General features: G+C 43.2%; 2 protein-coding genes across 6 annotated transcripts in view; one reads left to right on the top strand and one right to left on the bottom strand.

Moving 5' to 3' along the window:
• zhx3a (zinc fingers and homeoboxes 3a) overlaps window positions 1-14051 on the top strand; it is a 41641-nt gene extending 27590 nt beyond the window's left edge. Inside the window, exons 1-3 of one of the 5 annotated variants that reach the window (XM_026168800.1) lie at window positions 609-982; window positions 9016-11920; window positions 12469-14051. In XM_026168800.1, the coding sequence (XP_026024585.1) occupies window positions 9213-11920; window positions 12469-12502 (2742 nt within the window). In that variant the 5' untranslated portion in view covers window positions 609-982; window positions 9016-9212 and the 3' untranslated portion in view covers window positions 12503-14051. The other 4 variants (XM_026168796.1, XM_026168797.1, XM_026168798.1 and 1 more) reach the window with 4 other exon arrangements.
• Window positions 14052-14998: 947 nt separating this feature from the next.
• top1a (DNA topoisomerase Ia) overlaps window positions 14999-24693 on the bottom strand; it is an 11467-nt gene continuing 1772 nt past the window's right edge. Inside the window, exons 3-21 of the mRNA XM_026168795.1 lie at window positions 22838-22934; window positions 22619-22739; window positions 21474-21526; window positions 21282-21377; window positions 21096-21165; window positions 20893-20981; window positions 20633-20748; window positions 20432-20553; window positions 20204-20326; window positions 19662-19849; window positions 19428-19572; window positions 18967-19110; window positions 18635-18820; window positions 18487-18555; window positions 18223-18337; window positions 17936-18063; window positions 16826-16920; window positions 16565-16714; window positions 14999-16364 (exon numbers count right to left, since the gene is read on the bottom strand). Coding sequence (XP_026024580.1) covers window positions 16262-16364; window positions 16565-16714; window positions 16826-16920; window positions 17936-18063; window positions 18223-18337; window positions 18487-18555; window positions 18635-18820; window positions 18967-19110; window positions 19428-19572; window positions 19662-19849; window positions 20204-20326; window positions 20432-20553; window positions 20633-20748; window positions 20893-20981; window positions 21096-21165; window positions 21282-21377; window positions 21474-21526; window positions 22619-22739; window positions 22838-22934 — 2210 coding nt within the window. The 3' untranslated portion in view covers window positions 14999-16261. The remainder of the gene's footprint in view (window positions 16365-16564; window positions 16715-16825; window positions 16921-17935; window positions 18064-18222; window positions 18338-18486; window positions 18556-18634; window positions 18821-18966; window positions 19111-19427; window positions 19573-19661; window positions 19850-20203; window positions 20327-20431; window positions 20554-20632; window positions 20749-20892; window positions 20982-21095; window positions 21166-21281; window positions 21378-21473; window positions 21527-22618; window positions 22740-22837; window positions 22935-24693) is intronic.

Here is a 24693-nt window from a genome sequence, read left to right as displayed (position 1 = left end):
ACCCTTTTCCCTTTACATTGCGAATAACTACCACTCCTAGTTTGAATAAAGGGAAATGTGTTCTTCTGTTTCAAGTTAAATGCAGACAAGTCCAATTAGGCTACAGTTACTGTGCGTCTGCGTAAATTGGTGTTATCACTATTATGCTTGTGCGTAACTGTCTATTTTAAGCCGGTGGTCTAATAGGCCTGTGCTTTAAATGACAATTCCCACAACGATTAATATTCATAGTAGCTCTTCAAGAGTTTTTTTTTCTAAAGATGACAGCCATGTATTGAAAAAAGCATGTGACCTAATTAGGGTTATCTTTTGGGTGATGAAGCTCAGTGAAACGGGAGATGAATGAACTGTCAAATTCCAAATATACACAATACACAAAACATCTGATCGGCCTGCTTTGTATTGCAGCTACTTATGCCATTGCAGCTACTTATAACCCGCGTGTGTTGAATGCACTGCCTTACCCCTATAACGATATACCCAAATGTGCGCTGGGCTCAGTATACGTACCCTCCTCCCCCTTACACACACACACACACACACACACACACACACACACACACACACACACACACACACACACACACACACACACACACACACACACATCCCCATCTCATCCCCGCCCCTCTCCAAAATTTTAGATGAAAGGGCTTTTGGATTTTGGATGACGCTCTGTATCACGTGTTCATAGGAAATACACTCGCTTTAATTTTTTTTGGAGCAGCCTCGTCCTGCACCGCCGACCATAGTTGTTTTGCAGTCTTCATACAGTGTAGCGGAGGGGTGGAAAGGTAATGTAATGTAATGTACCTTGCCGTGGTCACTGACGGGTTCACGCCAGTTCACCGGGTTCACTTGAGGAGAGCTCCCACCCCCAGCTCGCCTCCTCTTCTTCGCAAAGCGCAGCGATCGGAGCTAATCCAATATTATTCATTTATATATTAATGTCGGATTCCATTTTTTACCACCGACGGCTGAGGTAAGGACACATCTTATTCATCCGTAACACGAATACGTCTCACTGGGTGACGAGGTGCGATCTCCAAAGTTGTTTACTGGAATTATGTGTCGCTATTGAATATTGAATTTTCATCTGGTGCTGTAGTGGAGGCAGTTTATATGAAGTCGCCAATGTATAAAATGGCGACAGTAGGTGGAGGAGGGGGGTGGAGGATTTTTTTTGGGAATATTCATAAGGTTATATAGAGTGGCAGATCGCCTTTGGCAAGTCGGCTCCGAGGCGGTGTGTTGCCCCACAGCCTCGTGAATGGAGCGAAACGGGTTAACTCGTCAGTTTGTTACAGTTACAACCACGGATCCTCCGTCGGGCTCAAATTGCGCTCCTTCTCGCGCTATACAATGTGGCGTATGTGCTTATTTTATTGCACAACGCGCTCTGTTTCCCCCACTGTGCTGCGAGTGTGAGTGCTTTTACTTGTGAAAGACTTCTGAACACAGTAGTGTAGCAGGCTTGTCGACTGATTTTTTTTTTATAAAAAAGAAAAAGAAAACAGCCTCCGAGTTCATAGATGTTCAAACTGTACGCCAAGTATCAATTTTCACCTATTGATTGCTCACTCGCTGCAAATTTATTTCTGTTGCCAGAGCAGAAAGGTAGGCCTGTATCTCTGTGCAAAGGACTCTTTTTCATTTCCTTCTCTTCCTCCTACCAACATGTGCTGGTGCCCTACACACACTCTCCCTCTCTCTCTCCCTCTCTCGCTCGGTCTCTCTCGCACACACACGATACATGTACAGTAGAGTAAGTAGAGCTTCTCTTTTGGCAGATATTTCGCACTATTAATGATCCATTGAAAAAAAAATAATGCGCTGACTAATGTTGCCTCTGTGAATCATTTGTGGGTCCAGTGTCCATAGCACAGGAGACAACCCCAAATTATTCAAGCAGTCAGCTAGACAGGCATGGTTCACGGGTAATTTTTGGAATGTATTTTAATTGTTTAACCATGCGAGCTTATTAGAAATGACGTTGGGTCATGGAAATGACTGCGCAACTCTTCTGCCACAGAGGTTTTCCTCAGACAGGAGGTGTTTTTGGGGGCTGTGTGGGGCGCAGTCCAGTCTCCAGTGAACGTTTCTGCACTCCAATAGTTAATTTGCAGGCTGTGTGATGACCAGCAAAAACAAAGGTAAATGAGCTCTCGCTGTGCTGCTCCGGCAGACCGGGTTCAGCTTTGGCCCGGTGAGTTGAGTATGTGTGGAGGTTTTCACTCTAGCAGGACACTTACACCGGGGGAATGTCAATTCCCTTTTGTGGATCCCTGGGAACGGTCTTCCATCTCCCTTCTCGGAACTGCTCTAATGAGGCCAGGCATATTGCCTTTCATCCCGCACTCCCTGCAATTAGGCACAGCTCATAGTTTTCGTCATGGCCACAGCGGAGTGTTTGTATACACAGACACAATGTAGTGGGCCAAGAGTGCCCACTCCCCTCCAAAAAATACAGCATCTCTGCCCATGCCATCCCTCCATATACCTGGCATACTGTACTTTTAAGGATGTGGTGTTCTGAGTTCCAATAGCAGTCGCTGTGGATGTTATGTTTGTGTGTGTGCCTCCCACAGCTTAAAACGAATCCCGTGCCAGAGAATACCAAGGAAGGTCATATGGTCATGATTTGCAGATTTAGCTGACATGGAGTGTATAACATTCCTTGGGTTCGGAGAAGAAAATCAACTATCTAATGCCAACCAGATCTATTTCCAGCCGTTTTATATAAACAAGCATTCATGATAGCGGCATACCTCATGATCCTCACAGAGAATTCTCCAACACACAACGGCGAGTCCTATTTCTCCCACCAAAAAGGTCGGCGTTCAAAGCAGGTTCACTTTTATTTGGGTCTTTCATCCTTTTTGGTTTTGCTTTTGTCAGCGGACCAATGCCGTATCGAAGCCCGGACCGCTCAAAAGGCTCACTAAAACAGCATGTTTGCACAGTTCCAACCAAAAGAAACGTCCGTGCACTGATGGGTGGGAAAAAACCTTGGGGCTAGTGGGGAAAAAGAGCCCCTGCCACTTTTTCTGTCCCATCCAAGAAAGGTTTGGTCAGCAGGAGCTGGCATTTACCAGGCTTTGGCAGTTAGAAGAGGCTGTGATGTCAGCCATTTTAGGATGGACAGTACAATGTGCGGTATGCCGCCATCTTTCTTCCTTTTCTTCTTAAGTTGCCAAATGAATGCCTGTAGTCTTGGCTACAAAACTGAAGAACTTATTCATGAAAAGTGATTTTTAAAAAGATGCATGACTCAGATTTTTTTTATTTATTTATTTTTTATTCTCAGCGCACCACCGTTTACTCGTCTGTCATTCATTTGGGTCACGGGTAGAAGGGTTGGCAGAACAATGTAGACATTTCAACAGCGAGCGGTCATATTAACACAAAACAGGGCCGCCCGAAAAAGATGCCGGCAGACAAGCAGAGCGCGTAGGTATGTACTGTCCGCCTCGGTCACCGGGCCTCCGCGCAGATTTAGCAAGATAAAAACAGTGACGGGAGGTCATTTGTGTCCCGTTCAGCTGTGATATTCCTTTCATCGGCCCGTCACACACATGAGAACAGTGCGGCAGAGTTTCTTTTTTTCCCCACAATGTGATTGAGAGGGGGGGGAAAGCAAAGTTGTTGCTGCAGACCTCACCCAAAGTTGACTGAAAGAGACTTGAACCATGAATGGAGTTTTCAAAGATGGCTGGCGGGGCATGTGGATTAAGTTTGTCCTGCACCGGATGCAGTCCAAGGAATTCAGCACGCACGCACGCGTGTGTGTGTGTGTCTTGAGGTTGGGTGGGTGTGGATGAGTGACTCTGCTCTGTGTGTGTGTGTGGCATGGTGGGCAAGGGGAAGAGAGGGGTTGCCATGGCGATGTTAACACATGAGTGGCACCACCGACTGGTCTCCCAGTGGACGAGGCTGCAGTCATGGAGGTAAGAGGGGGGGCGGCGTGCGTGAGGAGGAGGAGAAGGACGTGGACGAGCTGGCTGACAACACCTGCGTCTCAGACATTCAGACACTAATACGCACACAAACACACCCATGGAAAGGAAATAATCAGAGCCCACAATGGAGACTGAGACCACACACTGAAACCTCTTCATATGTCTTCGGCTGGACGGGCTGTGGAGAGACCTGTGCGCTCTGTCAGCGTAGTTCTAATGACCCTGATGTCTCTGAATTGTTTTTCAGCACACGTAACGCTGGAGCACGACACTCACGCTGGCACGCACGCACAAAGGTGTCCCCAAAACTGAAAGCTGCCCCTCATTAGATGTCAGGAAGGAGCAGCGCGTCATGACGGACACGAGATACGAGCAGAGGCGGCGGAAACTGAACAATTCCACAGTCGGCCGCGTAAAGGCTCCCAGCACTGGGTCACGTTTCCCTCATAAATGAGGCGCCATTGTTCCCTATCTCTTCTCTGTGCAAGACAGTAATTGCTCTCTGTCTCTGGCTTATATTTGGGTGTCCAGCTGATCCACTCACATGGCGTTAATCTATTTAATGGACGTTTGGCAGGAAAGATTCCTGCTAAACAGATTTTTTTTGATCATTCAAATGTATCTGTCAGGAGCCCCCCCCCCCCCAAATCCACCCCAACCCCCAGCAGACAGAAAGTCTTTTTTTTTTTTTTTTTAACAGATTTTTTTTTTGAAGGAGTCTCTCAAGACAGCCGTGGATCACTGTCACAGCAAATTACACACAAAATAAATGTTGTCATAAGTGCGAGAATTTATTCCTTTTCTTTTTCCTTTTTTTTAGCTCTCCTGTGACTGTCACACCGAGAGACTCCTTGCCAGTTATTCAGTTCAAAGAGAAAGATTTTTCAGAACGGTGCAGGTGCTAAATGTTGCGGAGGTGAGGTGGGAGTGTGTGAGGACCAAGCGTAGAGAGTTGCGTGCCTACAAGCGTGTCAGCGGGGAGGAATATTGAAACAGCACAGCCTGTCATCATCGTCAGTCATCCTCACACTTCACTCCCAAATGTCTGAGTTCTGTCTTCCTTTGTCCTTCTCCCTCCTCCAGCCTTCGCGTTCTCATTCATGTGAACGGGCGGCACAACACAAACACCAATCTCTGTTCGTGTCAACTGTAGGTGACCCAACAATCTGGGAGTGTTTGAATCAGTCATCAGACTGTTTTGAATTAAATTTTAATGTCTAGCAACCACTTTGCAGCCTCGCCTCCCTCTTCCGCTGGCAGCAGCTCGCTGTATATTTGGCATGTTTTTTTTTTGTTTTTTTTTCCCCCTTTTTTTTCGTGTTGTAATATTGTAATTACTGCAGCAGTTTATGAGGTGATGGATGGGAATACATGCTGCTCTCTTTCAACTGTCTTTTTTTTTGGCATGGAAAAAAAAAGGTGGTAGCACTCACGTGGTTGCCATTTAAAAGTAGACGGGGATATAATTAAATATTAATGAGATGTAAATATAATATTGTTATGGAAATGATGGTGTAAGAGCACATGAGGCTGTAAATCTTTATGCTGCTATTAAATCGGGCGGAACGTATAAACCCCATCAGAATTTAAACCTGGCCTAATCCCATTTGTTTTTTTGGGGGGAGGAAAGAAAAAAAAAAGTGTAACGGTGTAAACGTGGTTTTAGTCCAGCGAGCGAGGACTCTCCGTTTCTCCCCCTTTGGAGCGTGGGTGTTCGAAAAAACACGTCTGAGAGCTCTGCCACTTTCCCTCACTTCAGATACAACTCCTCTGGTCAAATGAGATGAAAAGAGTTTCCTCCTCGTGTGCCCCCCCACCCCCACAGAGACGGTGCCACTGCGAGGACATACAACACACCGAGGACAGTGATCGTCTGAGCGTTGTCTACCTCGTCGCTGAAACACAAGGCCGGGCTTTTCAGAGGGAACCATTCAATGGCTCCCTGTCTGGGAAGCCCTTGTCTTGTGTCTGCTCGCACGTCTCGCTCGCCAGATAAAGCAGCCCATTCTTTAGATAGGTGACCTGATTCTTTATGTAACCTTTCTCAACTTTTGGCTTGTTTCAGGTTTTCTCATACAGGAAGTGAAGTGTTTCTCTCGGGGAGGGGAGAGCGTCTGTACTGGGCCGGCGTCTGTCTCGTCACAGACCGGCATCCCTTGCAGGGGCTGCTACGCCAGTCGCAGCCCACAGCCAAAATTACAGTACCCTCTCCGTGAGTTTAGTTTCAAACACATCCTGGCACATAATGTGCTCTCTGTTGGATCAGCGCAGCGATTGGGGCAGCTCAGACAAACGGAGCCAGCGCTGATTTTTCGCTGAGTTCTATAGCATAGGAACATCTCTCGCACAGATGTTTCGGATGTGCATGACTACATCCCTCTGCTGCATGAAAGCTGACGTCTAAATCCCTCGTTCCGTGGAACAGCCTCAGTGAACCCCTTGTCCTCACCAGGGGTTAATCGAGTGTGCCGTCAGAGAATATCATGACCTCTCTGGCGGCAAAACATACAGCACATGCCCGCGTCTGGATGCAGTGAACCGGGATTACTGCATAAGATGCTGGTGACCTAGTTTTTTTTTTGTTGTTGTTGTTTGTTTGTTTTGTTTTAATTTTAGTTTTTTCCCTCCTGTCAGAAAGCAGCAGCCATCAGTAGGAATGAAAAAGAGGCAGTTATAAGGAGGACGTCACAGCCTGTCTGGGATCAGTGTGTACTGTTGAGCAGTCATTTGAGGGTTTTAATTCTGGAACAGGTTCATCTTTTATTTACCATCCAGCCAGCCGCGGTGAACGCGCACGTGGATGCAGTAAAATGAAAAGTCTGTGAAAGTGCTCTTCAGTTAGCGCGAGCGCAGCGTGCCAAAAAAATATGTGCTGGAAGTATGTGAAACGATTTCCTTTGTAAGCAGCAAACGGCAGCACGCCGTGCTTGAGGTATGCCGGATTTGAAAGGAAAGCAGGTTTAGGGGGAAATTAATGCGGCTGATGTCGTTCGCAGGGCGATAAGCCTGTGGTAGAAGGTAAAGCTTAAGTGATATAGAAAGATGGTGATTGGATGAGACCCGTTTTCAGCAGCATATCACACATCAGTGCCTCTCCAGTCTCAGAAAAGAAGACAGGAGTGAAATACAGAGGCTCTGCGCGTGTGTCAGAAGTTCATTCAGAGGGCAGAGGCTGCGGAGCTGCGCCTCTACTTTGATATTTTTTCATTGGGTTTTTTTTTTGTGTTTAGCACTTACGGCTGGTAAAATGACTCTCAAAACCTCTCTACTGCAAATGCGGACTGCAGTGTGTCTGTCATCTTGTCCTACAAACTTTGTTAAATATTTGCGAGAGAACAGGCACGTTTTATAAAAACGCGAAGAAGGAAGAGGGGAAATGTTGAAGACTGAAGTGACAATCCATATCCATCCATATAATTGGAGTGTAATAGAAAGGGAAAGCCTGTGGAAGTGTTTTGCTAATGGATTTGTGCACTCAGTGATGTGTGTATCGTGTTTGTATGCATGCACGCATCGCCATGCTGCTGGCTGAACAAATGCAGGATGAGACGGATTGAGCCGCCAGCTTGTATCTAGCTTTGTTTGTAGTAACCTTATGAGAATATTTCAAGTCCTCAACAGTACTGTTGTCAGCTGGCTGCTGCAACACACACCAGACACGCGAGTCACCTAATTTCCATTTCCACATTACATTATGCCCGGAAGGTACGCCGTAACGTGCAATGTAAAACAAATGGCTCACATCCAAGAGTGGACTAATATTGTTCGCTGAATTTAACCTTCATATGTTTGCTGTATAGTAACAAACCAAAGAGGAACAGGGCGGGACGACCTGCGCATGTGACAGTGCCGAAATATAGTGCGGCTCTCCCCTTAAAAAAAAAAAATTAAAATCAAAAATCAGCTTTTTAAAAGAATTCTCATTTCTAATCGCACACGCACAATGACAAGGGAATATTTCTGTAAGACACAAATCTGTGCGCATATTTTGCATATTTGTGGTTGCTGAGACAATGTGAAAGAGTCTGTGGGGTTAGATACAGTGAGCACTATCAATTTGCAGTGGAGTGCAGCTCGCTCAGCGGGTGCGAAAATCACCAGGGACAATATTTATTTAATGATATTAACCCTTTCCCGAATGCAGGAAACGGAGATCTCAGGACTGAAAGGAACCCAGCACCATTATGTTAACACACTACCTTTATCTTTATTTTACCAGCAAGCATCATTTTGATGATGTTTTGTCAATATGGCAAAGCTTTACTAAATACATTTCAGAAGTGTTATCAGCTACAAGAAGGGACGATCGTAAGGCAGCTGTGGGGGGAAAAAACAAATATCAGTGAGATTAGTCATTTCTGACTGCGTGTATTCAAAGTGCGCGTGTGTGTGTTTTACTGTCTGTTAGTGAAGCTCTAAATTCTATTAATATACTCGTTGATGGAATGCTTTCTCATATTTCCTATGCCTTTCGCCTTGATATATTTCATGCTAAATATTTTTCGGCATTTATGAAATCAGCCTAAAATCATTTTAAAAGATGAATAATAACCAATAATTTGTGCATGATCTCTGATCACTTTTAAACAATCTGCCTAGCGAGCGAGATTCATGTTACCTCGTTCTGTACGGCAATTTAAGGTGATCTTCCTCTTTGATTATGATCATAATAAAAAAAATATTTTACAAAAAAAAAGCTCTTGACTCTTTTACTTTGGTGCTGTAATTGCTGATAAATACACTTATCACACTGAATTTCCACCTACACGTATTACCCTGTGTGGAGCTGTTAGCGTCCTCCGCACTGCGCTCACTGTAATATGTAAAAATGTTTCATTCTTTTCATTTGGAAGCATAGACCATATACCTGCTTTTCATCTTTGTCAGGTCTTTATCTTTGATTTGCATGACATTCAATTTTAATGAATAAATGTAATTATCTCACATTATATTCCTCCGCTTTGCCTCCTCTCGTTGCTTCTTACTCGCTGTTTTTTGCACTTTTTAAAGATGAACGAATCACACCTCTCTCTTCTTTTGTACTCTTTCCTCACAGGTCCCCCGGGAGCTGTTAAACTTGTCCATGTGGCAGGAGTCCTAAAGTGGCAGAAGGCATGAAGCAACACTGTGATATCATAGTGGCTGGTCCATGACACTAAATTCCATTCAACCCTCTCCACTATCCACCCGCCCTCTGTTCTCATCACACCGGACAACCAATCACTCACGCTCCCATTTACACAAAGCTGCACCATGGCCAGCAAGAGGAAATCCACTGTACCCTGCATGATACCATCCAAATCCAAACATGTGCGTGAGGAAATCATACTGGGCTCGCTACCAGAACTCCTACCAACAATCCCAGAAGATAGCATACTCAGCATCTCTGGAGAAGAATCTGGGCATTTCTCTCACAGCTCCTCCAAATCTGAAAGTGGCAGTGAGATGCAGAAAGGAGGCACGTACAGCTGTCTGACTTGCCGTTTCGAGTCCAGAGATCTCAACTACTTTTTGGATCACATGCACAACTGCCACTTAGACTTCAGGGCCCAGCCCACCTTCTACTGCCTGAACTGCGGGGTGTCAGTAGTCCGCTTCGAGGCTCTCGCTCTGCACAACGCCAAGGCCCACCCGAAGATAATGCAGGGCCTCGCTACTGCCTCTCTAGCCGTCAACAAGAGGGATGGCGTAACGACTGTGGAGCAAAGCCTTTTCACGGACAGCGGAGAAGACTACAGAGAATCTGGGATCTCCCTCACCAAAACACCAATTGCAAAGATGATGAAAGCCAAGGGGGAGCACAAAAAGATTGTGGTTTCTCACACTGTGGAGGTACGGAAGATTGACACTGGAAAGGATGTAGACCCCAGCATGCTGACAAATGTGCCTGAACTCCAAAACGGGGCTCTCAGTATTTCTGGTGCCCCAGCTATGCCGAGGACCACTGTCACTCACGTGATTGCGACGACAGTGTCCAACCAAGTCTTTCACCAGCACACTCCCTCCCTTTACTCTCCCCTCTCCTCTGATTCCAATAAAGACCTTCCAAAGGTAATGATCCCCCTCAGCAGCATCCCCACCTACGATGCCGCCATGGACACCAGCAGCTTTCTCAAGACATCCTTTGGCAAGTTTCCCTACCCGACCAAAGCAGAGCTCTGCTACCTAACAGTGGTGTCAGAGTTCCCCGAAGAGCAGATCAAACTGTGGTTTACTGCCCAACGACTCAAGCAGGGCATAAGCTGGTCTCCTGAAGAGATCGAAGAGGCCAGAAGGAAGATGTTCAACACCGTGTTCCAAGGTGGAGCACCCAAGAAGCAACCGACCACACCACGGCACGTCAATCACATCGTAACCCACCACACTGTAACTGCCCATCCAGGCTCAAAAGGACCAAACTTTCAGATGGCCAAAGTTCCATACAGTGGTGTAAAGGCCAGATCTGTCGGAGTCATAGCCACACAGGCCAGCATGTCAACCAACCCCCACATTACCCGGGTCTCGTATTCTACTCCGGTTGTCCCCCCAAAGTTCCCCTCTGTAGTCAGAACTACACAGGTACTGACCAAGAATACTGAACCCACTGTGGAGCCGGAAAAGAGCAACGGCCTGGACATGGCGGGGAGCAGCGGTTGCGTCAGTAGCACCAGCAACATTCGAAGCAGCAGTAGCAGCAGCAGTTGCAGCAGTAGCAGCAGCATCAGCAGCTATTCCAGCAGTAGTAATGGTGTTGACAGTTTCACCAGGAAACCGGTGCACAACAGCGGCCCAGCCAACGGCATCAACAGCATTGCCACTTGCTCTGCCAACATTAGCAATAATGATGAGCACTGTGTTGCTGACACCAACGGCAAACCAAATGTCAAAAGCAACAGTTTACCAATCGGATCGGAAGGTTCAAACAGTAACAAGTGTGAAGAGTCCATTGACAACACCAGCAAATCTAACATCACTTGTAACAATCATGACAGCAGCATCATCAGTGCACAAGAGCCAGCCCACGCCTCGAAGCCCGACGATGATCAAAACAATTACATCCACGTGACCAACAACAGCAGTATTAGCAGTGAATATCCCAGTACTACCTGTAATGACAGTGTCCCTAACCTGAATCATGCCAGCAAATCCCCAACGGAAAGCACCAGCACCACTGTCATTGCAAAAAGCAGCTCATCCATTATTGAAGAAGGTAAAAGCAACAAAGACTTTCCCATCAAAGGCATGTCAATCTTACAGCAGCTCATTAAGGAGGAGGACGCATTTGCCGGGGACAAAAGCTGCCCCGAGCTCAAGCTTGACCCCATCAAGATCAACTTCAAGAGGCTGAAGATGACTGAACCAGAGGCTACATCAGAGAATGCGCATCAAGAACACAAGTCCGAAACTGCGGAGGGGTCGGCTTGTCAGGCGTCTTTTTCTCCCCCCTGGGGCCACAAGACCCCGCAGCAGTTGCACATCCTCCGGCAGGTTTTCTCCAACACCCGCTGGCCCAGCAGCCAGCAGTACGAGGAGCTAAGCATCCAGACGGGCCTTCCCAAGTCAGAGGTGGTGCGCTGGTTCAGCGACAGCCGGTACAGCCACAAGAACGGGCAGCTGAAGTGGTTGGAGAATTACCAGCGGCTGCCCGCGGAGTCGGAGGATGCGAGGGGTCGCAGAGATGCAGAGCTCGAGCCACCCAAGGACGCTCCGGCAGCCAAAAAGAAACTTGCTGAGCAAGACATGAACAAGCACCTTGAAGGAGAAGCAGGACTGAACTCAGGTCAGCGGGTTGTGTGGCAGGATTCATACTCACCGCTGATGGGCCTGATGGGATCCGAGGGGAGCGGCGAGCGAGGCCAGCGCGACGAATTGGGGCAGCCGGGAGCTTTGCAGGATCTCTGGTCAGAGCGAGCGGAGGACCACCAGCAGCCAGCGGCTAGTCAGTCACTCATTGAACAACAGACTGATTCCAATCAGGCCAGGTATTTGAGTCACAGCAATCCTTTTTGCACACCACTGAAACACACATTTCACTCACAGTGCCTTGTGATATTTTACAAGCTCGATGCTATTTATCAATCAAGAAAACAAAAACAACGTAAGGCAGGTGGAGTGATGAAAGGGTGACAGCTTGTTGTTTGTAGTGACTGCTGCGTGATGTACAGTAAAAAGAAAGCAGGAGAAGCGGGTACAAGTACTCATGCTGTGTAGCTTATTCAGGCAATCAAAGGTCTGTGTTTAAGAAGCTATTTTTAGATAAGTAGGAGTCTGGCCCGCTGAATTATAGATTGAGAGCGCATGCTAACATATGTGAATAAATCATGACAATTGCCTTTGGTGAGTTAGATTTCCGAGAGGCAAGACAAGCCATACGCAGGCGTCTTTTTACTGTGCTACCCCCCACCCCAAAAAAAGCCCTTCAATTTTACAACACACTGCAGCAGTGCCATGCAACCAGAATGATCCAATCGCATCCTCACAGTTTGTGTATGTTTTGTTTGCCTGTCTGTCTGCGTGTGCTGCTTAGCAGGGATCGCCTGAGGATGGAGATGCTGGAGGTGTGATGAAGCAGGCCTGCTCTCGCCAGAGGACCATGATGTTCAAAAGCTGGCTCGCTCCCCTGGCCGTGGTCTTAACACAAAAGAAAAAAAAAAAAGAGAAAAAAAGAGTGTTCATAATGACAGCAGATGTGATTGTAGCTGGACCGTTGGACTCTGACTGTAACTGTGAATACCCCCCACCCCTCCTTCTCCTCCTCCTCCGCCTCCTCCTCCTCTTCTTCTTCTTCCATCTGCCATCACTTCCTGCCATCGTCAAAAGAAAGAACTTCTCACCTTTGAGTCCTGTGATGTTTAAGCCTTTCATGCTTCTTTGTGGTTGTGTGGGGAGGGTGCACAATGAGGTCAGTACGAGGGATCAAAGACAAGAAAGAGAAAAGACGCACACTGACTGGAAAACTGACTTGAATGAGCGAAGATAGGGTAGGATAGGGCCGAGAGATATTGTTCTGGGGTCAGAGGGAGAAATATATATATATGATTGAAACTGCACTATAAAAGAGGGTTTGTACTGACTGGACAAACAAATGATGTGTCAAGGATATGTTATTGTTGGCTTTGTGATATTTTTTACTTTTTTAGCAACCAGTACTTCAGCACTGCCTTGAATTTTACTTTTTTTCTCCTTTATTTGGTTTTTCAATTCTATTTACTCTTCTATAGTCACTGTAAGTCCAGATGCAATCAAACATGTTTTATTTAGATCTGTATAAATGTTGGTGATCACTTTTGCAGTTCAGCTACACGCAAGAGACTATATACAATGCACTAATGAAGACAGCAATGCTAAAAAAAAAAAAAAGAATCACACTGCTCCACAGTAAAGGTATTGACTGCTCCGTCAAGATCAATACACTACACTGCCCTGCAAACTGAACAGAGAGAAGCCTGTCACGCTAACGTTGCCTTACTCAGCTCTGTCCATGTGTTTATATGACCTGTCTGTCCATCACCTTGCTTTCCAGCTACTGTGCTGTCCAGAAGAGAAGAAGAAAAAAGATTAAAAAAAAAAAAAAGATAAAACATGCCAGTGCATTGATGGTCACTGTTGGTCTATATCTGTGAAACAATCTTGTGCTGCTTTCTGTACACTTGGAGATGTTTAACTTTAAGCTGTAATTGTATCAAATATTGTTACTGGCAAAATGTTGTTTAAAGCAAAATTATCAATTTGATCCCTAGACACTGACAGAGTGAGATATTGTGCTAGCTAGAGAGCCAAATGAGGAGATCTTTGCTCTCCTCTGAATTTTCTTGTTTATATGAACATACAGTCACTACATGAATCCTACTAAGCTGCATCTTTGTCAAGCTGCTAATAGCTAAGAACGGTGCTATACCATCCAAAGTGAAATTGGAGGTTCATCTCCTACCAGCAGTGTATGCACTTGTGTCGAATGTTACAAATTTATTTTGGTTTGAGATAAATGGAATCTGGACTTACGGTGTTATGATGACTTAAACTTTTATGAAATAGTCTGATCATAAAGCACTGTTGTATCATCCTTTCTACACTTCTGAATCTTTACAGAATAAACTGAATACTCACCAAGCAGAACAGGCTCCTTTTTTCCCCCCACCTCTTTTGTTCGGCACCTTGTGTTAGGGGTGAATATGAATCATGTGGTGTTAGTCAAATTATTCAGTGTGATGAATGTTCAAGCAGCATGCAATGTGCTAGGACTGGAGAAATGCACACAGCCTCACCTGCTGGCGAGCAGCTGACAATACAGTTTGTGCCAGAGATAAGGGGGCGGCAGGCAACACCCAAACATCTCTATATCTGTAGTGTAGTCCTCCTACATCACATTCAGGGGGAAGCCTTCCAGTTTTTATTTTTGTAACCCTTTTTTTGCCCACATGAACTTAATAACACCAGCTTGTTTTCCAGCTTAAAGTATTTCAGAGCTCTGTTGATTCAGTTCTCAGGGCTGTTCATGGATATAGGAATAAAATTTAGAGCTCATGCTTGCTCTCCCATTACAGGAAATAAAGTTGTGTTTAAGAATGCTGTAAATCAGGCAAGAGAGCCACGGTGGCTAAAGCTCCAAACCCAACAGGCATCCGTTAAGCTGGGGGGGGGGGGGGGGGGGGGGGGGGCCTCTGATCAGGGAGGGGGAAAATATATGCATCCATCCAGCCACTGTCTTTAGTTTATCCTTGTCAGGGTTGCAGGGGAAGGCTGGAGCCCATCCCAGCTGTCTTAGGGCGAGAGGCAGGGTACACCCCGGACAGGTCACTAGTCTGTTGCAGGGCTACACTTAGAGACAGGCAACCAGTCGCACTCACAGGCAATTTAGTTACCACTTAACCCATCTCCACTAACTGCATGTCTTTGGAATGTGGGAGGAAGCCGGAGTACCCAGAGAGAACCCACACAAACACGGGGAGAACATGCAAACACACAGAAAGACCCTGGCCTGATGGGGCAATTGAACTCAGGTGGTGTTGCCATTTCAGTGGCGTAAGAGACAGAACGAGAAAACACACAAAGCCAATGAGTTACCTGTAATGTTTTAATCATTTTTCAATCTACAATGAGCTTAAAACATGATCAAAAGGCTATGACAAAAAAGGTAAAACAGGAATAAAATGTTGACTTTACAGCTACTTACATCAACTTTTCTATAAGAGTGGAACAGAGTGGAGTAAAATGAACTGAATTCACATTAAATGTTACAATACTCAATCATTACACAATTAAAAACCTGCCTAAAATTGTAACAGTTTGGTGAAGTTTTTTTTCCTTTTTGGCAAAAGTTGATATCCCTCACACACACACACACACACACACACACACACACACGCTCTCCATTTTCTGACTTTATACATTATCATAGCATCTTCAAGTAACAGATATGGGAGGTTTTTTGGAACAATTGTTTAAATTAAGTTAAAAATCAGATGTAGACAGGGCTATGCAGCGAGAGAGTCCGAGGGTGCTAGCAACAAAAGGATAAAATTGATTGGTTCACATTTACAATGAGAAAAAAAAAAAAGTCCCTGATAGAAGCTGTAAAACAAAATATTCACATTCTGCTTGTTTAAGTAAATATTGACATGGTTGCAGTATTTTCCCCTTTGCCTGCCCAGACATCCCCTTCCATGCTCAACAATTCAACATAGTCCAGTTTAAAATATTCACCCAAACAGACAGCTTCTACGGTTGAGCCCTAACACACACAAGCACGCGCACGCACACACGCAAACACACATTTTCATTTCCTCAAAAGGCGCGTGGGTGTAGTTAAGGAATTCATTCAATTTTTTTACTTTGTCTATCAAAATATAGAATTCATTAATAATACATGGGATGGCTAAAATACAAAGTGAGTGAACAAAGAAAATAAAATGATACAAAGCATTGTTTTTGCTTGATACAGTAGCTAAAAGGACCACAGAGTTCAAAGTTCAGGCATTGTCAGGTTTTTGTCCCAGAGTGTGGACAATCACAGAAGGTAAAAGGGTCTTTAAATTACAAGTAATAAGCCTTGAATCCTAGTCGTGGGTAAAGTTCAGTCTTGTTGCCCGATCTCAGATCAGATGTTTAGACTATCCACAACTCCCCCCTAACCCTTCATAATGGCCTCACATCATTTCATCTTGTCGCCCTTTTTGTTTTTCGCTCAAAAGTTCTGAAATTCCTTGTCAGGTCTGGCCACGGAGCAAAATTCAGTAAAGCTAAAAAACAAGTATCCAATTTTTTTTTTTTTTGGAAAAAAAAAAAAAAAAAAAAAAAAAAAGTATCATAGTTAAAACCACAAACTAAAATTCATAGTCGTCTTCTGCCATGTCAATGGCCCAGGCAAACTTCTCACGCTGGGTTTTGTTGTAGATCTTTTCCACGGGAATGCCCCACTTCTTACACCTACACCACAATGTCATAAAATAAAGGACAGGTTTTATTGCAGTAGTGCTTTTCATACTACATGTTACTACAAAAAGTAACAGGACACCTCTTAAATTGGAGTTGGTGCCTTGTCAGTGACCTTTGACCACCAAAATTAATTTGTTCATTTAGTACCTTTACTTTGTGACCATAAGGTAGAAAATTTAATAATCTCTTACCAAGCCACAGAAATGCGAGGATCCAGATAGTTGAGTTTGGAAGTACCGAGTGCAATCTGTTTATTCTCTTCTCGATCAGTTGCCTGCACTTCCAGCTTCATCAGTTGCTCTTCTATCCTCTGTACCGCTTTCTTCTTGCTCTCCACTGCCCTACAGAGAAAGCAGACAATGCAATACAAGCATGTAAACAAGATTCACAACAAGAGGGGAGAGAAAGAAAGAAAGAAAAAAAACACTTTATTAAAACCTCTGACTACTTACTTTTTGGATTTTTCATCTTTTCGTACTTTGGCGTCTGCCTTGGCGCTCTTCAGTTCTCTCTTGGCATCAGCAAGCTGGTCCCTTTTAGCGTCAATCTAAGGATGACAGTAATCATTTCAGATGAGTTTGATCAATTTTATTTTTGATCAACTGGACCTTTTTATATTTTGGAGATTACATTTTACTGTCTAGACACTTCCATGCTCAGATTGTTTTTAACTTGAGACTATAGTTTAGTGTACCCCTACAGGGTGGCCAAAAATCAGAAGAAACATGATTCACATGGTGTAGCTCCGTCAGCTGGCTAGTGGCTATAAATCCCAAGGAAGCAAATGCCTAATGAAAAACTGTACTATAACCCCAAGTTGTACTGTGAATACTGCAATATCATTTAGAGGTCCCCCCCCCCCCTAAATTAGCAGGGATGACACCCAAAGTGCCTGAGTCAGGGAGTTTGAGTGCTCTGCATGGCACAACAGGAGAGCACTGCTTGATGGACACATCTCCAAGCATGGGTAAATCTGTCATGCATAAAAATAAAAGAACACAGCTGTAGGGATTTTTAAAAGTCAATTTAGATGACGGACAAAGTTAATTTTTTTTGTCTTCAAGTTGGAAAGAGAGGAGACAAAACTCATGGAACAATGTTCTGCAGTGCATGTTGGTCAGGCGGTCTTTAATTATTGTTTACAAAAACGCTTCAACCTTGTCAGCAAAGCCATTTAGTAAGTCATCTAATCCAAATGTGCCCACATGCTTGCCTTTTTGTTTAGGAGATAAACTACATAATTGCTTTAGTATGTGTGCACAAGGCCCTCACTACCCAGTTCCACCTTTTTGGTTCTGTAATCGTGTTAACATATTTCCTCAATACTCTGCATTTGAATGACTTCAGAGTTTTGATTTCTATGTAAAGTGGTGTGAAACTCCTCTTATGTTAGCAGCATTGTTGGTTGAGTTTAGAGTGAAAAGTCAAAAAACAAATATAAAAACTAAACTAAACAGAGCAATCTCCACACCAGGACTGGCAAAAGGAAACAAAATAAATAAAATAATAATTTTAAAAAAAGGACCATTTTCAGTTCACTGGAGTATGAAAAAAGTTTTTACCTTTGACTGCAAGTTCTGCATAGACTTCTCAAATGTCTTCGGTGGAGCCCTCTGATGGTTACACAGAATGGCCACTGCCCTGTTGGCCCTGTTATAGGACAGGATTTTGGCCGGAATGTTCTCCTCCGCTAAGATTATGAACAAAATAAATAAATAAAGTTATCACCACCCTGTTAGCTATACAACAGCAGACAAACCTACATAAAAAGCTTGCCAATAACAACAAAACCAGAACACAGTTTGCCGTCTCCCCTTGTTATTTCTACACAATTTACGTGGAAACACACCAGTCGTGAGCTCCTTCAGCTGCTGCTGCAGGGTGATAGAGGCGTTGTATGTACGGAAAACTTTGGCTGTCAGACCATCCATCAGCTCCTGAAGGTGCTTGTTCAGGATTGATGTCTGAGGAAGACATGCAATTAAGAAACCAAGTTTTAAAAAGGCAGATGGCGGTGCTATGAAAGTCATTTCAAATAAGGATTTATGTTGTGAATTCTCAAGTCATAAATTAAAGGGGATTTGTTTTCTTTAACTGGGTATATTTTACTTACATTCAGCCGATCAAATAGGTCATCATCAGGCTCTTTGTTCTCCATAAACAACTGTAGATTCTTAAATACCTGGAAAAGGCAAATCACACATAAATAAAGAAGCAGAGTTTACACAAAAGTACTGCATTTCAGTAAGAATGGTGCTCACCCTCTTCTCCACAGGGACTCTGTTGTAGTAGCGGATCGAGTCTTTACCCAGGAAATCAAACTCAACTACGTACTCTTGACCCTCGTTCTCTGGATAGAGTTTGATGTGTTCAACTCTCAGTGAGCAGCAGCCCACAGTGTCTGCAGTCTCTCCTTCTTCCTTCTCATTACCCGCTCTCAGAGCCAGCTAGTGTACACCAGACAAAGACAGTACCTTAAATGAGGTAGTGTTCAAGAACGCACCAACCCTCACATGCAATGTGAAGTCATTACACCATAAAACCTTCAAAATGCACCCACTCGATAATGCAAATAGCAGTAACAGGACCTCACCTTATCAATGAAATAGAGAGCCACAGCCCTCTGTCTGATCCTCATCTCCTTGGACTTCCAGTCTTCGCGGTACTGGGCTCTGATGCGGTCCACACATTTCTTCAGTCGACGTGCCGTTTCATACTTCTGCCAATCCTTCTCTCCCTGCAGGCAAAAAGATGAGACAGGAGTAACAAATTAGGCAAAGGTCTACATAAACAAGCATGCCCAATTTGATTTATGTGACAGCCAATTAAATTAGGTTTTTCCACAGGACAGGAGTATGTTGTGTCACTTTTTAAAAAAAATAAATAAAATAATAAAATCTGCTCTTGAAAGGTCTCAATTTTTACATTCCAGTGGAGCAAGCAACACAAAAGAGTCAGGAAAGTTTTAAGGAGACCACTGGACCATACAGCATCATTTCAACTTTGACTGGAGACAAAAAAAGTCGTTGTGCATGTGCCAGCTATGGTGCCTACCTTGATTCGAGAGCTCGGGTTCAGCATAATGTACTTGATGGAGCCTTGAATGTTTTCTGTCCACGACACCAGCCAAGTCACCTTATTGTCATGACGAACTTCTTTCCATTTGGTGCCGGGAGGAGGCTCAGGAACCTTGGAATCCCTATTATGGAACAGTGAATATTTAGTTATCACATTCTGCATTAAAAGCTGGTAATCAGCACGAGGAGAAAATAAAACTACTTTACACACTTGCTGCAGTTGATGATAATGTCTTGGGGCCTGATTCGGCGTTTGAGCATCCCCATTTTAGGATGGTCTCCACGACCACGAAACAGGCCTGGGGGCTCAATGCGGAAGTTAGCAATACGTTCCTTGTGGTTGTCCATGAGGCAAAAGCCATATTGCTGCAAGATGCGTTCATTCTCTTCCTTTATTTTCTACAAAAGGCATAAAAATTAAAAAAATTAAAAAATAAATAAAAAAGCTTCATTTTGCAGAGGTCCTTTAGGTACTCACTGTTCACTGGAACCATTTAAGTGCCAATTTTAATCAAATCACAACAGCCTAACATTATGAATTTCTTCCTGACTAACTGATCAAGTTTTACAAGGTGTGTGATATCAGTGGGGAAATACAGAATTAAAGCCAAGGAGAACTGAAACACACTTTTGTTATTAGGTACATGACATCCAGCATGGCAGAAAACTCTAGAGCCCTCTACAGGAATCAATGAATGTAAGGGTTTAAGGTTAATATGCTGTGTGCCCCACTACACGTAGGCAGCAGCTTACTTGTTTTTCCTCCTTAGACATGGCTTTCCTTGCTTCAGATTGTGCCTTGAAGTAGTTGCTCATTTCACCGAAGTCACACTTTTTCAGGTCTGTGAGCTTAGCCCTTTCTTCTGAAGTCATTTCCTGTGTCCAGAAAATTTTGAAAAAAACTAAAGTAAATCAAAGAACAGATTTTTTGATATATATATTTTTTTATTTTATTGACAGGAGCAGAGATTTTAGGCTTACCTTCCTCCAATCTTTAAAGAAATTTTTACGGAAGATATCCTTGGTGGTATATTCATGATCCAGCATTTTGGCAAAGAAGGTCGCTACCTCCTCCGCTTCTGGGCTGAGCTTCATATGTTTACCTGAAATGTAAAAGTCAGACATTTATAATCACCTCAGAGTCCTTCACTAGCGTACAAGATGAACTGTGCAAAGCCTTACCATCATAGTAAAATTTGACATGGCTAGGAAGAGGTTCATACGCTGGTGCAAACACTGGCCCTTTGTGTTCAAGGAACTTCCATTTGACACCATCTGTGTATCTCTCCTCTTCCCACCTAGAATCAAGCAAATAAATCATTTTTACATAATGACAGTGAAAATAACAAAAACAAAAAACCAGCAACAATACATCCAGCTGTCCTGTCACCACACTGATAAGCATGTATGATTGGTACAGCTGGCTAACCCAATTAACTCACCATTTCCACTTCTCCTCAGGCTCTTTCTTTGCTTTCTTTTTTCCATCGGTTACTTCTTTTTTGTGTTTTGTTTTTTTGGACTTAATGTCCTGGGAAAAGGAAGTGAAAGTATTTAGTTCTTTCTGACAACGTAGGGATTAACATTTAACACAAAAGATATGGCAGCAAAACAATTCTGCCCTCTACTAAAGTCTCTTACTTACCTCGTCTTGTTTCCTTTTCTTGGCCTTCTTGTCATTTTCAGTTTTTATTTTTTTAGGTTTGAATTCAGCGCTGAAACAAAAACACTCTTTGTTATCAGGCCTCAGCGATACAACTTTACTTGCATGGATGACTACAGATGCTCTAACCTAGTGAAACAGACTACAGTCTATGAACAGAGAACTTACTCGTTATCATCAACATCTCGTTCTCTTTTTAGAGACCTCTCGTGTTTTGGAGAGTGGTAAAAATCATCCTCAGGCTCAGACTTCATATACGGTGGGCTGCCAAAGAAAACGCATTAAAAACAGAAGTTAGATAGCTTCATATGAATGCTGCATCCTGACAGCACTTAAGAGCAAAGTATAGTGCTGACATACCTGGCAAAGCCATTCTCCTTTTCCTTTTTTATTTTCTCATCAAAGGACTTCATCTGAAATGTTTACACAATGGCAGTAAGACAGAAGAGCCTGAAGTGCAAATGACAACTATGCCCACATACACGCAAAATTATAAACTCATACTTCCATTATAAAACCTCTCTACAGGGTTCAAAACTAATCTGAGAGCACCAAATCTAAGTAGATAAACACTGATATCAAGAGCAGTTTGACAATACAATACATTATTATTTTAAGTAGACAACCCCATTAAGACTGTGCAATATGAAATATACCATAATGACGTTATGTCAGTTATACTGCAAACCAGTCCCTGCCACAGACACAAACCTCTTCTTACAAACCTATGCAAGAATCCCGTGAAAGAATATGGAAAGAGTTTACGAATGAGAAGCAAAAGGAGTTTAAGTGCTCAAGCTAGAGCAAAGTCTAATGTTAGAACAGGCTTTCGCATTGGATGCCATAGAAAGACTCATGAAGATAACAGCATCCATTACAACATATCTATAGGGTTTTGTGACTTTAAAGCACTCTATTTAAGGTACACGACGCCCCGCTGAAAACACTTCACCTAAGTTGAACTGCCTCATTTATATTACGAGTGTCGAGCCAAAGTAGTGGAGGAAATCCACAACGTAGCATACTACGCTGCAACAGCAGATGTATGGACGACTTGAACAACGTATCCCTGCACGAGCTCAATGGTGCACTTCAGAGACTGGACACTCAGCATCCAGCAGTAAGGATAGCTGGAAACATCAGGAAAGCTCTGGGGAAACCTTGGGACTGTGTGGGGGTCATCTAGCATTTATCATTATGGATGTCGCCACACAAGTCCAATATGTTTTTAGTTTTTGAATTTAAATATTAAAGAGCAACAGCACTCTTTCCATATAGTGATTGTGACTTTGTTAGTGGGATAAGAAATGACTAACAGGAAATGAAATTCTGGTCATATCACACAGCTCTCCCCCTCCCATTTATCACATCTTTAAAAAAAAAAAAAAAAAAAACTATTTTAATCCATAATACCAGTGTATGATTTAGACAACATAATTGCCTAATGTAGCATCACTAAAATTAATTTGTAAATGTTACAATCATGTAGTTCCTTGGCAAGTCACCTTCTCTTCTTTCCTCTTCTCCTTGTGCTTTTCCTTATACTTGTCTGTGCTGCCATCTTTGTGCTTCATCTTTTCCTTCTCCTTATCTCGGTGCTTTTTATCAGAGGAATCCTTGTGATCACTATAGTGTTAGAAATTCACAACTTAATTTAACCTCATTCAGTTTCCACTATTTAAAGCAATCAAGCATGTCTAGCGAAGCACAAACACACACTATACCTGTTTCCATATTTTGATTTCTCCCGCTCCTTATCCTTCTTGTGGTCCTTATGTTTGTGTTCCTTCTCTTTATATTTGTCTTTATGCTTGTGAGAGTCTGAAAATAAAAACTGTATTAAATTTCAAAATAAACAAGACAATGATACAATGAAGCACTGAATTAAAAACAACCGTCTGCTCACACTGAGGACTAATATGCAAACATGTGAAAGTGTGTTTTAATGCATAAGTAGCAAAAACAGAGTCCTCTCAAGCAGCCAAGATTGATAATGTCCAGAAAACTAGTCTTAAATGACAACTTTAACAGTCCACCTGTGTCTATTCTCTTAGTAGAAACAAATTACTCAGTACAAAAAGGTCTGTCCCAAATGAATGTCATGCAGGCTGCAAATAGATAATGTATTACACAGCAGCACAGCACCTCCTACTGCCACTATAAGCCGCATGCTTTGGACAATATGAAGCAACTAGCATGTTAAAACATGCAAGAGAACCAAATAGCCTTTTGAGTTTCTTTAATGTGCAAGCCAAGACTGGAACGTAATCCTAAAAGAGAGAGTTCTCAAAATTAAAGAGCTAACACCCCAACATTGTCATTAACAAATGCCAAATTAAATCTGGTTCTTTTACAGAAACTGTCCTTAGGTCTAAGGCAAAAGGAGATCTGAGAGCTTCTAGCCCATCTAACCAATGTGAATGTCTACATTTCCTAGAGTACAAGACAAAAATGGCACACATGTACCAATCATGAGAAGTTTAATCAGCGACCAAGCCCGTCTCAGAACAGATTCAGATCTTGCTCATTTAGTTTCTTTTAATTCGGATGTCTTTGTTCAGCCATTAATCCAAAGATGAGTTTTATTCTACTCCGATTTATGCCAGACTGCTTAGTGAAATTAAAAGCACTGTTACTAATAAACTACAAAGTTGTGCCAATTTAGCCAAGCCTGAAAGTAAAGACCGTGTTAGCTAAGGGTCTGCAAGTACCACAGACAAATGTTGCCCTGGTGCAGAGTAATCAGAAGTGGAGTTGTGTCATAGCTAGGGGTGGGCCATGTCATATCACTCACAATAATACAGCTGAATTGGGGGGGGGGGGGGGGGTTGCCTCAGAGAAGAAGAAAAAATTAAAAAAAAAAAAAAAGTGTCAATTTCATGGTATAACCATGTCACCCGATTACACTTAAGTGGGTCAAGAAGCACAAACTTATTAAAGTTGTGAAGGTGAATGCCACATTACTGCTGAAGGTTTAGTTCCCAAAAAGAGCAGCTACTTCATTGGTGTGGAATATTTTGGATACAAATGAACAGATACAGAACACGATAGCATGCAAGGAGCGCAAGAAGTCAGTAATATAGAAATACGGGAAATATCTAACTTATTTCACCATCTCAAGCATCAGCACCCGAGTCTGTACCAGGAGTGTTTGAAAGCCAAGGAGGAAAGCTCTGCAGCTAATGCTACAAAACTAAAACAAAGTGAGCTAGTTCATCATGGAATCGCCGAGTCTCGCCAGTTGTACTCCATATGACAAGAAAGAAAAGCAAACGCAGGAACGATGTCACCATTTGTTTGGCGAAAGACATGATGCCAATCCAAACGCTGGAAAAGGGAAGACTTCATGCAGCTTATGAAGAAGCTAGACTTGTGATACACACTCCGAAAAGGACATTTTTCCAAGACTGCACTCCCAAACATTTAAAGATTGTATTTTTTGTAAACTGCACTGTAGATTTTATTTTGTTATACCATTTGCTTTAAACAGACCTTTTCCACTCAAAGAACAGAGGGAGAATTTACTTTTAGTCTTTAAAACTGAAAGTTAATAATTAAAGTTATTGTACTAAAAGTTAAC

Source organism: Astatotilapia calliptera, chromosome 5, assembly GCF_900246225.1.
Source record: "Astatotilapia calliptera chromosome 5, fAstCal1.2, whole genome shotgun sequence".
Taxonomy (NCBI): domain Eukaryota; kingdom Metazoa; phylum Chordata; class Actinopteri; order Cichliformes; family Cichlidae; genus Astatotilapia; species Astatotilapia calliptera.
This window is presented reverse-complemented; position numbering and strand designations above follow the sequence as displayed.